The sequence below is a fragment of the Ursus arctos genome, unplaced genomic scaffold (assembly GCF_023065955.2).
Source record: "Ursus arctos isolate Adak ecotype North America unplaced genomic scaffold, UrsArc2.0 scaffold_2, whole genome shotgun sequence".
NCBI lineage: Eukaryota > Metazoa > Chordata > Mammalia > Carnivora > Ursidae > Ursus > Ursus arctos.
The window spans coordinates 27,940,968-27,957,988 of record NW_026622874.1 but is presented as its reverse complement, the minus strand read 5'-3'; the positions used below and the strand labels follow the sequence as shown (position 1 = coordinate 27,957,988).

Genomic DNA, 17,021 nt, shown 5'->3' with positions numbered 1-17,021 from the left:
AACTCCCCACCCTGCCCCAATGTAAACTCATAAGTCCTACATTCCCAAAGAGATCCCAGCTCTGTTAAAGCACGAAAGTCATGAGCAAAGCCAATGAACAAAATATAGAAATACGTTGACTAACTCTACACAGGCAACTTGATAATGCATACACACACACACACACACACACACACACACAAACACACACACGTGTTTATTTTAAACTGCATTAAGATATGCATTAATTGGCAGTCTCTATGGATCCAATAACCTAGATCATTATCAAATTCTCCTCTTTTGGGCTGTGTGGACAGGACCCAGAGCTCAAGCGAAGGTCACTCATTGAGCAAACAGCTCTACATGGTCACCCTGAGCAGACTAGGAAGGGAAATTGCTTAAGCTGGGCAAGAAACTAGGGCAGCCATTAGAGAGAGTCATCAGATTCAATGGACAGGACCCTTGAAATCTCTCTTAAATACATGGGGACAACTTTCTTATTTGCTATTGACTCTGTTGTCATTCCATACAAATCAATTCACAACAGTTTTTTGTCTGGTATTATCTGTCATTGGGGAATAAAGAATTAATTAAGATCTGCCCTCAAAAATCAAGAGAAAATGGGTTATGGAGGGATGACCATTTGGATTTCCTCTGGGAAGGACAAAGAGCATTTGTGCCCAACGTTTTTTTTGTTGAAACTCAATAAGCACCATCTTTGTCCTTCTACGCTCCCCTCTGTCCCCTAAGGGCTGAAAGCCTGACCACTATATTCCCAAGCTCCTTTGGCAGTAGGGTTCTTGGTGCTATCTACCACTGAGAGATGCTCTGGCAATCATTGAAAGGTGAAAGGAAAAAGCCATTTTTCTCTATCGGTCAGTAGCTACAAGCAGGTGCGCGGGCAAGGACAGAAAGCAGACACGGGGCTGCAGATCATCCTCCTAGGCCTCACCCTCGTGGGTGCTGTGGCAGCTGAGATCATCGGTGGCAATCTGACATCCTGCTGATGCCTTCACTTCAGATGTCCTGAAAGTTAGCAACAACAACCTTGACCTTCATTCCCTGGCTCTCCCAGGGATTCTGCTTTTGTTAATCTCTACCTCCCTACACTGAATTCCTCCCTGATGAAATACATTGAGCACTGTGATAGGTATGTTTCAGTAATAAACACCCCCCCAAACCCTGGATAGTATAACAAAATACAGGTCAATTCTCGTTCAGGTGACAAGCTGAGTGGTTTCTATCTTGTAGCTTTACCATCTGGAACACACGTCCTTCAAGATCGCGGTGGAAGAGGAGGAGAAAGAAACAGAAAACATACACACACTCCTAACTCCGTGGACCAAAGGTGGCACGGTGCTTTTGTTTACACTCCGTTACAAAGAATTGGTCCTATGGCCTCAATTAAATTGCACAGAAGACGAAATTATGATCTTCCCAAGGGCCCAGGGAAATCATTTGGTGAACACATTACATTGCATCTGCCGCAAGAGTCTTCTATTTTTCTAACTAAACTCGCCTATAATAGTTCATACCAGATATGGTGTCCTGTAACAAAACCCTAAATATGTGGCATTGACTCTGTGGTCAAGTTGCTAGAAGCAGAAACGTTAGTGGGCATGGCTGGAGATCCATATCATGCAGTGGAAAAATACTTGGCAAAACTGCTGCTTTTAGTAACTTGAAAGTCAGACCACATGACTTTTGAGCTTGTAGGTGAAAAATAGCATGTGTTGGTTGTTGTTGGCTGCTTTGGACAACATAACAGAAGAATAAGAGGATATCTGGAAATAATGAACTGGTTTTTAAAGCAAAGGTGAAAAGAAAAAGTAACTGCTTCTGGAGCTCCCTTCCAGTATCAATTTTTAGATTAGTCAAGGTAAGTAATGTTTGCCGGTAAAACAAACAATCCCCAAAAGGTCAGGGGCTAAACATATGAACAGTTATTTCTCACTCACAAAAAAATCTAATGTGGATATTCCTGGTTGGGCAACTCTTCTGGGCTGCTCTTGTCCAAGCAGGAATTCTGGAATCCACATTCCTTCCATGGGATGGCTCTACGTCTTCTACGCATGGATGACATGAAGGCATTATCTAGCCAGAAGATGGACGACAGAGAGAATAGAGAAGCTACTTGCAGTCTAAACTGAGCCCCAAAGTAACACCTATCTCTTCGATTCAGCTCACATTCCTCTCATAAGAGCCAGTCCCATGGTCCCATATCACCGCAAGGGAGGCTGGGAAATGTAGTTCTCCTGCTGAGCATTCGTCTCCACAGGGCAGAAGGGGAGGCTGCCTCTTCACTGGCCAGCTAGCCACCTCTGTCAGAGGACTGTGAAGTTCTTTCCTTTTTGCCGCTCTATTCTTTCTTTCCCCCATGTTCATAACATAGCTTTGTGCTCTTTCCAATTCCTCTTCCCTTTCCCTTTTGACAAGTACTTTCTCTCTTTTGACTTCTGTTTGCTCTTCCTTTCCTCTCTTATTTTACTGTTAAAGATAATGAAACTGTAGCATCCTACTCTCTGAGAAATTTCTAAGCATGAGGTCAGAAGGAAAAGACGGGGCTGTCATCTTGTCCGCATCGAGAAAGGAGGTCATCGCTGTGTCTTCTCTCCTGCCTCAAGTCCCATCTTGTTCTCACTGCGGGAAGTGACAGGGCGGCAGAGAGGGGCGGTCAGAAAGATCTAACAGAGCAAACAAAATTATCTGCGAGGTCGGTGATTTCTTTCCTCCTTCCTCGTTCCATGTTCTTTGGGGGGTTTTTTTTTTAGGGTTTGTGCTGGCTTTGGGGTGAAAGTTTCAAGGGCTCATTATTTTTTCTTTATTCAGTTATTAATAGAAACTACTCTTCATTGCTGGATGAAAATAACGAACGTGATCCAGACGGTTTTCAACTGTTCGATAACATGATTAGACAGGGGTTTCTTTCACTCACAGATGCAACTTTTAACCATTTTCAGTTTGAAGGAAAGAAAAAATAAGCGTTTTTGAAAATGTGAAATTTAAATATTTATGATATGCAAATGCAAGATTCCTCCATGAGGGCGACCAGCCCGGTCACAACTGCTCTCCCACAGCCTACCTGACTCTACACTGTATTTGGGGGGGGGGGGGGGGGAGACTGGGGCCCGTGCTCAGGACAGGAAAATAAGGCCGCAGTTCCTATCCCAATAGTTTCTGGGCTTTGGAATCATCCCCAGTGTAATGAGTGGGGATTGGCCTGCTCAGAAATTCAAGTTTTCTAACTTTAATTGGAATCCATGTTGAGCAAGATGCAACTCTCTCAATTCTGTGTCATTATTTGGCAAAGAGTCCCAGTAAAGCCGCGGCCTCACAGCATCTTTCTATTTCTGTGTGTGTTCTTTTTTCTGGTGAGGTAGCTGACGTGAATGAGCCCTGGAGCCCTGACGAGCTCCTCGAGGCACTTTTGAGTATAAGAGCGCTATATTTGGGGCAGCAAAAATAATAACAATACCTACATGCTTTACATCCTTGCCAGGTATCGTGCAAGCACTGCGACATTTCGTCCTCTCAAGAGTGTTACGGAAGCAGGTGTGATTATTATCATCCCTGTTTTACAGAAGGAGAAACTGAGGCTTGGAGAAATGAAGTCACTCTTGAGGAGTTAGAGCTCTTGATTGTTCCTTCAGGGACTTCAACTTGAGTCTGTTTGACTGCAAAGCCAACAGCTGAAGCACTCTATTACCAGTCTATTTCCATAAAAAGAACCCAAAGAGTTGGCATAAAGACAATGGGAGGAGGGCAGGTCTCTGCTCAGAAAATAAGGGGAAAAATGCAAAGTTCCACAGAAATGAATCATAACAATAATAACTACCAACATTTCTTGAACACTTGCTAGATGCCAAGCACTGTTCTACATCCTTTACATGGATTAACTAACTCATGGGATCTTCACAACAATCCTAAGAGAGGAGTGTTATTTATTCCTATCTTTTTTTTTTTTTTTTGCCGAAACTGAAGTACAGAGGAATTAAGTTTCAGGATCGCACAACCAGCAATTAGCAAGATGTAGGGGACTTGAAATAAGAGCATCACGGACCTATTTGTCCTCCATGGAGATAAAAATGGGCAAACTGGAAAGATAGCTTTGGAAAGTTCTTCAGCATAGCTCACCTTCTGTGACTCGCTCGCACGGTCCAAACCATCCTTCAGGCAACACGATCCAAGCGTCCTGCGCCGCCTCTTTCCTTGATCCGAACGTAGGAAGTTCTGGATGACGGCTGTGTGTCCTCAGAGCATCCCTCCTCCCTCCCTCACCAGACCAGGAGGGTTCCAGTGCCAAGGAGCTCTTCTGTCCCATTGAAAGCAAAGAATGGTTGCCTCTGAAATAAGTACAAAGAGCACGCAAATTTAGTCAGTTTATGCAAAACACAAAATGGCATCTGCCATCTGGAAAAAGACACCAAAGCCGTGAGCCGTCAAGCCCCTTTCAAGACTTTGGCATGTAAAATCAACATTTTTTTTTTTTTTTTTTTTTTTTACGTCTGAAAGGTCCATGTGAACTCCCAGTTTCATTAAATATAATTCCCTCTTCCTCATTCCTGCCACTGGCCGGCCACTCTCCCAGCACACACACTCCCCCCAGTTAAAATACACATACATACATACATACATATGTTCCCCTTCTCAGAGGCACAAGGATCATTGGGAGGGGGGCCTTGACAACAGAGGGCTCTCAAAAAGAAGATTTTTTAAAAAATCATTCATAATTACCTTCCTTTTTTACATGTAAAGGGATTTAAACAAATACACTTGCTTTGGTATTGCGCACATCTCTATATGTGGAAGCTAGTTCTTCATTGACATTCTAGAGGCCCCAGAATTGTGGGCTGCTGCTGCTGCCGTCTTTACGATGCTATTGCCTCCACCTGCCCTCGCTCCAAGGCCTTCCAGCCAGCTGAGAAGAAGGAGGGCTGCGCTCAGGCTTTGCCTTGGCTTCAGGCAGGGCGAGCAGGGCATCCAGGCAGAAACGCGTCCATCACGCCGGCATGGAAAGAAGATGCTGGCGGCGCTTACTTAAGAGTTATGGTTAAAGGGGCAGGAACTGAGACCTGGAAAATCTCCGGTGAGGTGTCAGGGGGTGCTACTGACACCACATGGACTGAGAAGGGGTGGAATCATGGCTGAGGATGAAGTCAAATATGGGCTTGGAGTCAAGGAGGCTGGAGCGCGGTCAGAAGCAGCGAGCAGGACAAGATCGCTGACCAGCGCGAACGTAAGGGTAAGCAGATTCCCATGGGCTACTTCACGGCACAGGTCATTGTCACCATAGCTCTCGGAGGGAGGTACTTTACATATGAGAACACTGGGATCCAGAGAGGTTAGGTCACACTGCTGGGGGCAATGCCTACGTTTAAACACGGATGGTCCAATTTCAGAGACCATCCTATACCCACCATGGTGTACGGCCTAGCCTCTATGTATAGCCCAAACGGAAAAGATATATATCGTGGGACTATGGATTTTCTCCTGGCAGTTGAATAACAGGCAACTTGAAGTTAACATACTGCTCTTTATTTCCCTATTCTCTACTTTAGGACCAAAATATCTCAAAGATCATTGGGAAAAGAAGCTAAAACGTGCTTCACGTGGAAGGAAAGAAGCCAAGATTTGGTTAATAAAGAAAACTTGTCTTTTCGGGAGCAGAGGAGCCTAGGAGGCCGGAAGCTGGCCTGAGGGTCTGAGTGGCAGCCAGGACTGGTCCCAAGGCTGTTCAGATCAGATTTCGTTGCTGTCTGTGACTGGGATACACCTTTTATCTGCAACTATTCAGCTCTTCCCAGGCGATGCCCTTCCAAGGCTGAGGATGATTCCCAAGGTTGGACCTTTGAGAGTAGGAGAGGGCTGGTGGGGTGGGGTGGGGTGGGGTGGGGGGGGTGATGAGCCGGGAGCAGTGTCTCTCCGGGGCTGACCTGATCAGAGCATCAGGTTCTACACTTCTCTCCTTAGTACCATCTGATCATGTATGTTTGATCCCCGGCTGCCAAATTCAGTCATCTCCACCCCCACTCAGAAGGGCCTGGTGACAGGTCAGTTTTCAGTTGCAACAAAATTAGGGAGACACGGTGAAGTTTCCTAAAAGTTGGTGTGTTATGAATAACCTGCTTTAACAGAAAGAGGCATAGCTGGGAGTCTGCCAGACCTCAGTTAAAACCCTAGATCTGCTACTTATCAGCTGTGAGACCATGGGCAATTTATTTAACCACTTCGGTCCTCAGTTTCCTCACCTGTAAAATGCAAGATGCTAGTTACAAAGATTAGATTGGCTCAGTATAAAATAAAAATAATAATTATTATTTTTATTATTATACTATTCTATTAATAATATTACTATATATTACTAATAGCATATATAATTAATAATAATTATTATTATTAATTAAATTTTTATACTATACTATTGTATTATTACTATCATCAGCGACAGTGATAACATCAGATTCCACATCACGGTAGAAGACCCATTCCTACCACCTCTGGGAAGTTGCCAAGTTGCTACAGAAATGATCTGACAACGGACTCCAATATATTATTGAAATGACATTCTCCAACTCCAGGGGCTGAGGAGCTTGTTGCTGCCACAGAACCCCCTGTAGGCCAGTCTTTAGAGTGTCACTTACACCAGTTTGGAAGTAATCTGCTTGCTCGCCCTTCCAGCAAAGGATGTCATGATCAGCTAATGGAAAGTGACAAGAAGGGATATAATGAATGAGAGGGAGTTAAAGTTTGGGATAAAAAAAAAAAAAAAGAGCCTTGTTCTTTTGGGGAATGCACAATGCTAAGCATACCATGTTAAATCGTGCGTGTCAAATAATGGACTAATTAAGAATCTTCATCCAGTTTTTTTTTTCACATCTCATTTTTGTTGTCCTTTCGTCGATGTATTTTCAAATTAGCTCTTAGCTCTTTAAATAAGTACCGAGGGGAAAGAAAAAGGGGGGAAAAAAAAAACTTGTCCATCAGAGAAGAAAAAGATAAATGTAAAAGGAAATGCACCAGGAATGGAGATGAGGGCTTTGCAGGATATGTTGGGAAGTTTTATAATCATAGCAGCAACTTCTTGAATAATGGAATTTAATAACATATAATAAACTATGATCTAGGAGAACTCTGATTCAATCCCACTAATTGTTTGAGCCAGTGAAATGAAGGCAAAGTTTATCGTGCCAACATGCTGCTAATACCACCGAACACCGCAGGGGACAGACAATTGTTCCCAGCTGCCTACCTCCTCACACCCAGAGGGCACATGGTCGCTGCCCTCCAAACACCAGGCTGAATCCCCAACTTTCAATAGCAGTCCTAGTTCTAGGACTTTAAAGTCACAGAAATGTAATTTTTGCAATCAACAAACTATTGTATGAAGCTGAGAACAGAGGGGTAACTAGATACAAAGCCTCCAATTAGATTATAAAAAATAATAACCAATATGCTTTCACACTAATGCCAAAAAGTACAAAAACCTATAATAAATCTAATTGAGCACATGATCATAAGCACTGTTTTTCTACCTACATAGTTCTGCTACATTAAGGTATTCTCCAAATAGAGAAACACATTTTTTTCATTGTTATTGAAAAGGGTGCGCTTTTTTCCTTTTTAATTTGGATCGTTTTACCAATGTCAAAAAATGGGAAGGTATAATGAAGAAAAATGATTTTCTCTGTCATTACTCATTGATTATGTTGAAGCATAAAAATGAAGGAAGGAATTGCAGCAATTATCTGGATAATTCAGATCTCCCCCAAAAGATTAGAGGTCTCTAATAAAAACATATTGTTTTTGCCTGAATTATTCAGATAATAGCCTTAGTTTTCACTTTTAGTGTGGACCAGGCTATTGATGAAAAATCTTTTGTAATCATTTAAAAGGGCTTTTTTTAGGTTTCCCTGACAATTCAGAGTATGATTTCTTTGTACGTAAACTTTAGTGTACCTCAAAAATACAATCTAAAATTCTAGAGAACATTTTGCAAAGCAACTATTTAAATTACTAAATCTAAATCTAAAACAAAAACAAAACCCCACCACCAACAACAACAAATGTGAAAAATAGGTATTCCCTTCCCTTTCCCAAAGAGGTCCATGAAATCTTGGTTACTTTGAGGGGCAAAAAGGAGAGTGAAATACCTCTGTAAACTGATAGTCTAAAAACAGGAAAATTAGTCTTGGGCCACGGCTGTGAGCAGCTAATAAAGAAAACATCGTTAGAAGAGATTAAGGTTCAAATCAAGGTCAGAAAAGAGACTGGTTGAGGAAAACTGCCATGTCCCATTGCATGGCAGTTTAAGTGAGCCAGTTTCCCCCGAATCAGTCTTAGGTTGAAAAATTACACTGTTGGGGTTAATAAAAAGGCTGGGCATTTGTTTGGACTGAGACTTCAATTAAAATGTTATTTGGGGCAGCCAGAGCTAATGTCTTGCTTAGAGGTAAACTGAACTGCCTTTTAAGAGGTTGGGGGGGGAAAAAAAGAAGCAGCAAAAGAAGAAAAAAAAGACCACCTAATCTGTCAAAGACCCTGAATAACTGGCAGGAAGAATTGTGTTTGCTGGACCTGTGCCCAGCTCAGCAGTGAGCATTCTTAAGGGTTTTGTGACATCATCTGGGGCAGCCGAGGTTTTCGGAGTTTGTGATTGTTGCACTGGGTAAGGAGTCCACTGTTCAGCTGAGCCTTCTTTGAGACAAAGAAAAAAATCTGGGTGGTGTAATATGCCAAGGTTTGGGCTTGGTTTTTTGTTTTTGTTTTCGTTTTTGTTTTGTTTTTTAATGCCACAAAAGAGGTGGGACCAAGAATTCCGGGTTTTGGTCTCATGATTCTAGCCCAGAAACAAAAATTGATGAATACAGTTAATTGAATTTCTCAGTCCATACCAATTTGCCCACAGTTAAACAAAACCACCAAAGTTTGCTTTCATTTCACTTCTTTAGGGTAAATGAAAATCCACCCTGAATAAGCTCCTTCTCTATATTCGCTCCTATATTCCACAGAGATTCATTAAACATGTTTACTCTGGCCAGCATCGGGCATACCTTGGTCAACAAAGCAGACACACTTTCCAGCCTTTATGAGGCTTATAGCTTGAGGGAAGGGAGAGCAGGCAATACATAGAAAGATAAGTAAATATGTAATTACAAACTGGTGAGATTGAAGGAAACAGTGTGAAGCTGGAAATATAGTCCATTTCTTTCCAATTTTTTTCCCCAAACTCCTGAGCAGCAACGATGGGAAGACCTCTGACTAGTGCATGGGATGGTTGGGGAGCTGGTTAATGGCAGATATAAACTGTATGATTTTCTGTTGGGGAGTCTGGGATCTGGTCGTGGAGATAAACAGTGTGATACACAGAGAGAAAGGGGTAGGACAGACAAAACAGCGGGGATTGGAGCCAAAATGAACTTAGAGGATGGACTTTGATTTTTTTTTTTTTTTTCTGTCCAAAGAGTGATGCGAACAAAGCAATGGACTCCTATAAAAGTGCAGAAACAGAAAGGGCCCCTGGGGGAGGGAAAGACATTGTTTCATGGGAGAAGTGGGGCCAGGTGACCGCACAATCGAAAAGGTGTGCTAGGGTCCACAGAAGAGAATGGGAGCCATTCTGATTGTGCATTTCCTTCCTGCTGTGCAATGTTTTTTTAACCAAGACTGGAGAATGGACTCAATTTGTCTGACTCTCAATTCACACTGAGCCCCAAGGTCAAGTTCTCTCGTTCAAACTAAAGAAGAAAATTGTGAGAGCATGAATTCCCCTCCTCCCCCACGCCACCCAAATTAAAACAAAATAAAGCTAATAGAATAGGTTTGGTCTTCAGAATATTCCTTAAGAAGACAAGGTTGGTTGAAAGAAAAGTGGCAGACCGTGCCTTAAGCCTGAGCCCCACAGCGGCATCGTGCAAAATGGGAAGATAACGCTTTGAAAGGAAAATGCCAAAAATGAGATCATTGCAACGGGAACAAGGGAACCAGCAAGCTGAGAAGTAACACAATATCATGACTACCACGTCTGTCCAAGTTGTGGCAAAATCTGCCAAGCCCAGATTGACTTCATTAGTCACTTAGACGCACAGAGATCACAGAAAAAAATTCTCCTCCTCCTCACTGAGAAATAGTTGATCATTGGCATAAATAGAAACTGATTAGAACATCAATTCTTCCAAGCATAAATATTTCATTCACCAACCAGTTGCTATTTTGCCCGTGGCAATTAAGAAAGAAAATGGGCAATGCTACCACACAAAAGGTGTCATTATAGTCAACTTTAACAGGGAGTTAGGTTTGACATGGATTCCTACCAAATGTGGGGTGAACAAACAGACTACAATGTCCCAGATAAGGTCAGGGAACTTGGGGAGAAGCAAGCATAGCTATATTAGCCTTATTCAACCCTTCACTCCTTCAGGTCTACTTGAACCAGCATGATTTTCATTCAGCAAATATTCGTCAGGTACTTTCTCGATGCCAGGCATGTGTTGGGCCTTCGCAATTCTGCACTGAGCAAGACAACCACACGCTTGCCCTCTTATCCTTCCCAACTTGCCTTCAGCCCTCTCTGTCTCCTTACCCAGCTTAACCATTTTCCAGAGCCTTTATCACGGCCTGACATCATATCCCATCTATAGTCGTTTCTCGCTCACCGCCTCACTTACAAGCTCCACGGGCAGACTCTGTCTTTCTGTGTGGCATTCCCAACATCTAGGCCACATCAAGGGCTCAGAGAATATTTGTTAGATGAATAAGGCTTACGTTCCAATCATTTATTTCAGTTATGGTGAGCAGAATAGAAGAAATCTCTAGGTGGTATGAGCCTGTATCATTCGAGTGTCTAACCTAGGAAATGAGGGAGCCCTTTCCTGAGCAAATGACTTTGAAGCGGGCCCCTCAAGCGAGGAGTTCGTCTGGAAGAAGGGTTGGGGGGACCTTGCGCGCCCGCGCACGAGCCGCAGCATGTACAAGGGCGCCAGGGGCACTGAAATAGCAGGAGCAAGGCCAGGGACACGGAGACACGGGGAGGGTGGGCAGTTCCAGGAGATGAGGCAGGAGCCCAGGACGGGAGCCAGATTATGCAAAGTCTTGTCAGGCACATTCAGGATTTTGGACTTTATCCTAAGAGCAATGCGAAGAGCTTTAGGCAGTGACATGATCACAATTCCCAATTCATGAATCTCTTTAATAAGCACAAAAGCAAGCGTTTAAATCTGAGCGCTCTGAAACTGACGGGGCGTCAGAAATGACTAGAATATTTCAGCATGTGGAGAAGAGGGCAGTATGAAGAGGACCTAGTCGTGTTTACTAGGTGTATACCAGAGGCGCCACATTATAACAGGCCACAGCAAACAGATGGGAGTCTTGGGTTGGTTGTTGGTTGGTTTTTAGGAGACTGTAATCTAGCTACAGAAAGGCAATGAACACCCGTGGAAAACTTCAAGGAAACTGAGAAATCACAAATGAACAAGTCTGCCTGTCTCTTGCCTGTGTTGAGGCCACCACAGCCACATCAGGCCCTTCCTGGTCTGACGGGACAAACGTTGCCTCCTCTTCCTCCACCAGGCCTCCCCCGGCGCTCTGAACCCCACAGTAAGAGCCCACGACCAGCTCGCCAAGCACAGAAGCAGCGTGTCTCCTCCAGGGCGTGCCCAAGCTACCTGTCATCCCATCCCTCACTCCACCATCACGGGGTCTCCTGACACACTGCTGGCGTCTCACCCAGGACCCGGCACCAGGACATGACACGTGGTCGGTGCCCAGAAAATATTTGTTGGATTCATACTAGAGTGTGCTGCGATGTCACTTTCTTACACCTCTGCAGCGAACATTTACGGAGTGCCCACTGTGTCCGCAATATTGAGGCCTTTTCATGCATTCTCACTTAATCTCCACAACAATCTCATGAGGCACATATTATTATGCCCAGTTGGCAGACAAGGAAACCAAGGCTCAGAGAGGTACAGTGACTTGCTTACGATTTCCCTCACGATGCGATAGGGACACGCACTTCTGTTCCTCTCCTAAACCCATGGTGGGATTAATTAACTAGGCTCATGCTCGCCTTCTCCCTGAAGGCTTCCTAGATATTCCCAGCTTCCATGAAGCTAAGCCTTGGGGCTCCTAAAGTATTTTGTGTCAACATGTATTCGTAACAATCCGACCTAATGTCTTCCCAACCAGCCTGTGACGGCCTCAGATGGGTCTTACTTATCATTATCATCAGTGTGAGCACGGTGTCTGGCACATGATACAGCAGTAGATTAATATTTGTTCAAGAATAAATGGATGAACAAACCCAAAGGCGATCTAATATAAATTCTAAATTCGCCCTTTAAGCAGCTTATTAAGAAAATACATTATACACAAATCCTAACGGATACATTGAAGAATGAGCATTCGTGTTAACAAAAATTCAGCACCACCTATCCTTTCCCCTGCTTCCACCCACCACAATGTTCCTTTATGTACTGGTTTCTCTGGAAAATCTGGTTTATTTTCAAAATTAGAGATACCAATATTGTACCATGACATATAGAGAGAAAAGGGAATCATGAAGACATTTATATGACTACACATGAGTCATGGGTCCACGCATAAGCTGAGAGGACATGTAGTTGAGGAGCAAGCAGAAAAGGGAATTATTCATTATCACCTGATTTTCCCTCAGAAGTATCGAAAAAACCATATTTCATTTAAAAAGGAAGGAAGATGAGAGATATTGCTTTTTAAACTTGGGATATACCCCATAGAAATACTTAACACACAAAAGCTGAACTATTCCAAACCAACCACAACTCAGAAGTTGGAATCTCCCCGACGAGATTACTACAGTAGAAACAACATGTTTGTTGGCTCATAACAGACCTGTCACCTAACAATTCATAATAGGGGGTCTGAGGGAAATAACTCACCCATTGTGAAGTCAATGTTCAAATCAATATCCCTTGGGGAGAAAAATATTGCTCATTGATGGAGATTGATTTTTCTTTTTCTTGAGAAATTCTCAAGGGGTAAACAACATTTTTTTTCATAGTGAATGTAACTAAACATGCCAATGTCAAGGTCTACATCTCCCTATCCTCATTAATATGATACTCAAAAATCATTAGTGTAATTATAAATGCCTTTCCACCTGTTGAAAAATAGACTCCAGTTTTTCTTTAAAATCTCATTTTAATATCCAAGCAACATAACCGCACAGACAACTTGCTGTATGTCCTCTGCGTTACTTAACAGTGCTCTTATAGGCGAGACAATATTTTTCCATATTTTAAAACAATAAAAAGTTAACATAAAGCCCAAGAAATCCGGGTCCTAGTTTGTTTACCTACAAATTTAACAACCAGTTTTGAAAAAAAATTTCTCACTGTTTTTCTTCTTACCATTCCCATTCCCACTTGTACCCCCAAGTGGTCACAGCAACATTGAATCTGACCGCTTACCAACCACCTTCATGAGAGCGAGATGTTTTAATGGATAAACAGAAAAAGAAGGCTAGGTCTAATTTGTTTTATATTTAACATGTTGCTTCAAGCTGGTGAATCGCCTAGATTTATTTATAAGGCTGTGGTAGATTATATTTTTTTAAATCAGAGATTGCCTTCTTAGGCCAAATGCGTGACCAAAAGAAAGCTTGCCTTCTACCCTTTTGAAACTCAGAAGTTGCATAAGAAAGGACAGATGGATGATTTGGGGAAAAAAGAAATGTCATTCAATTAATGTTTGTTGAAAAGGGTGTCACAGATCATTGGCAGAATTTCCACTCATTGGCAACTCCCCCAAGCAGCCAACGATTAATTGAGCACCCAGACTACTGAGTTCTATTAGGAGAGGAGAATGATGTGTTGGTGATCACAGAGGCCGAGCTGTGGAACCAACAGAAGTGGAAATGGACCATCTTTGACATGCAGGAATCACACCACTGATACCTTAGGAGCCAAACATTCAATTTTTGCTATTTTTCTCCTGGGCTGGAGATGGATTCATATCAAGCCACATTTTTATACCCCATTTCCCCCGTGTCTAAAAGAACATACTTCTCAAAAGGCCTGAATAGACAAAACTAGGGGAAAAGCTCATGGACTGGTATCCAGTCATGACCTACAGCTTGACCTTAGGAGAAATTCAAACCACACTTAATATGCTGGTTTTTCTCATCTCATAGTATAACTACCACTAGATGCTGTACAGAACAGCGCAAAGCGAAAACAAAAACAAAAACATGAAATTAAAAACCATTTAAGGGGCGCCTGGGTGGCACAGCGGTTAAGCGTCTGCCTTCGGCTCAGGGCGTGATCCCGGCGTTATGGGATCGAGCCCCACATCAGGCTCCTCTGCTGGGAGCCTGCTTCTTCCTCTCCCACTCCCCCTGCTTGTGTTCCCTCTCTCGCTGGCTGTCTCTGTCTCTGTCGAATAAATAAATAAAATCTTTAAAAAAAAAAAAAAAACATTTAAGACCTAAGCCCCTCTGCCTAAAAATTTACTTCAGTCTTCTACTTATTTAAACTAGAAAATTAGGGGCGCCTGGGTGGCACAGCGGTTAAGCGTCTGCCTTCGGCTCAGGGCGTGATCCCAGCGTTATGGGATTGAACCCCACATCAGGCTCCTTTGCTGGGAGCCTGCTTCTTCCTCTCCCACCCCCCCTGCTTGTGTTCCCTCTCTCGCTGGCTGTCTCTATCTCTGTCGAATAAATAAATAAAATCTTTTAAAAAATAAATAAATAAAACTAGAAAATTATTGTCATGCTTTGGTAGGGCTACGTGGTTGCTTATCACTCAAGAGGCATTTCTGCTTTTATCACACATCGAGGAGATGTTGACATTGAGAAACTAAGACTAGGACTATCTACAGACACGGGGAATAAACTACGAAAATGAGCAAACCACTGTGATGAGCAAAGCAGGAAAGAAAAGATATGGTCCTCTAGGAAAACTGAGGTAGTAACGAGCACAACACATCTGGGACTTGATTCAAGCTGTCCTGGAACCAGAATGGTGCTCCAAACTGCTTTAAACACAACACAGACACACACACGCTGAGGTTTTTAAAAGTGGAATCTGCAGAAGTTATCCAAAAGAGTGAGCCTAGGAAAAGAATTCTCTGGCAGGCCCAGACAGGACTTTACCCCTCTTAGGAGTGATCCATGAGTGGGGTCTGTCAAAAGGTTCCATCTAACCCTCCCACTGAAGCAGGGTTCTGGACGTGTCAGCGGGATTTGGCTGACTGGACCATTAATGGAGCTTCGGTTAATTATTGACTGATTAGGGATTTACCTTATCTTTCCATCGGGAGTTGGCTCAGGACTCAACGGGAAGCAATTCAGAACCAGCGTGAACCTACCCACGTGTTTTTGTGTGTTTGTTGCTGTCGTTTTTCTAAATTCTCCTTTGGGTCACTTTAGCTTGTTTTTTCCCTATAAATCGCATTCAGGTTAGAATGGCCAGTCCTTACAAGTGCTTGGATATCTTCGAGAGGACTGGAAACGAGAGGGGCTGGGTCTAAGTGCAGGGACAGACGCCCTGAGAACTGCTGCCTTTTGCAAGACTTCGGCTTATTGGTGCAGGTTTCCGCTCAAAGCCTCTGGGACAAAAGCAAGGCCTTTTTGTCTCTAAAAGTGCTGGTGATGCTCTGCTCCTACAGGACGATCAGCCCCCTCCCCGGCAAGGCGGCCCGTCCTCTCTGCTGAAGGCCTCTTGGCAGAGCCAGGGAATCAGCACGGGCAGCCCAGGCCCAGCTGCCCCAGATAAGAGGTGGCCCGTGTTAATGTACAGGCTTCCTCTGCACCTCAGCAGGGCCTTCCTTTTCCAAACAGTCTCCCTTTAATGTTGGCGAATGTTGTTTTTCCATTGACTCAACATCTCGCCTCTGGTGGTAGGCCAGTGGGGAAAGTTGGAGCGGGGGAGGGAGGAGGAAGGTGGGAGAGAGCCATGCCAAAGCCAGAGAGAGAGGGACGGTCCGCCACATTTCCAAACACACTAGACACCTGCTTTGGAAAGACAGTGACTGAGCCTAAAATTCTTGCTTCCTCTTGATTTCGATCAGCCTTTTGTTCCCCTGCAGGGCCCCCGTCCCCATGACACTGCTCCCTTGAGCAGAAGTTATTTCGATGTGGAAACCAGTGTGAATCCTACAGTCTTATCTGTTCCATTGGATCTCTCAAATAAGAGAGTTATTGGGGTGCGCAGAAGAGGGAAAAGAAATTCTAAGAAAGAGATGAAAAGAGAAGATGGAAACCAAGCAGGTGAGGGGAAAGAAGTTAGAAATGAGCAAAGAAAGGGAAAGTGAGGGGGAAAAAAAAAAATCAGAAGCCTGGAAATAAAAGGCAAACGGGAGAGGATGAAAGGTTAAAAAACAAGAAAGAACTAAAGGAGAAAGGGGAGAGGCAAAGGACCGTTGAAAAATAAAATCTGAAATGAGAGTGTTTCCCCAGAAGCTTGGGGTTTCCAGCCACAGGACAGCCTGACCCTGGGTTGGGGATGGAGGGCAGTCCCCTCCGGGGCTTCTCTGGGCCACTGGAGGTCAAAGGGCATCTTCAAAACCAAATCTTGATTAGAGCCTGCTAAATGTTTTGACTTGAAGGAGACACGCAGGATTAAAAAGCAAAATAGAGCAGCATGGGTAAGAAAGAAACAGGAAAAGAAAGAAAATTAAAAAAAAAAAACCTCACGGGAGACACAAAGGGAATGATAGAAAACACTTCTGAATCAGCTAGCCATCTACTAACAAGCTGCAAAGATTTCCAATGACAAGTTGTCACATTAGTTTAGTGAAACTGAAGCAGTACTTATCCCCTTTCCTGTGCTTAATCTCTCCCTGCGTGCCACGAAAACATGCTACCACGTTTAATAGGATTAGTTTCGTTCACTTTCTCCCCCCACCCCTTTTATTTTTTACAATTCTATTTTCAGCAATACGGGGATCCTTGAATTCATCGGCTTCCTGCAGTGCACAGCAAAACCTGGCATGCATGGTCTTTACCCTTTTAAAGACTCTATTTGAATCTGAAGAATGTAATTTGACTATTTGGTACCTTTTCTCCC

The 17,021-nt window shown here is 43.4% G+C and overlaps 1 protein-coding gene across 1 annotated transcript in view; it reads right to left on the bottom strand.

The window, feature by feature from the left end:
- Nucleotides 1–3,097: 3,097 nt before the first annotated feature.
- LOC113262690 (uncharacterized) overlaps nt 3,098–17,021 on the bottom strand; it is a 26,760-nt gene continuing 12,836 nt past the window's right edge. The window contains exons 6-7 of the mRNA XM_044388013.3: nt 4,114–4,322; nt 3,098–3,549 (exon numbers count right to left, since the gene is read on the bottom strand). Coding sequence (XP_044243948.1) covers nt 3,464–3,549; nt 4,114–4,322 — 295 coding nt within the window. The 3' untranslated portion in view covers nt 3,098–3,463. The remainder of the gene's footprint in view (nt 3,550–4,113; nt 4,323–17,021) is intronic.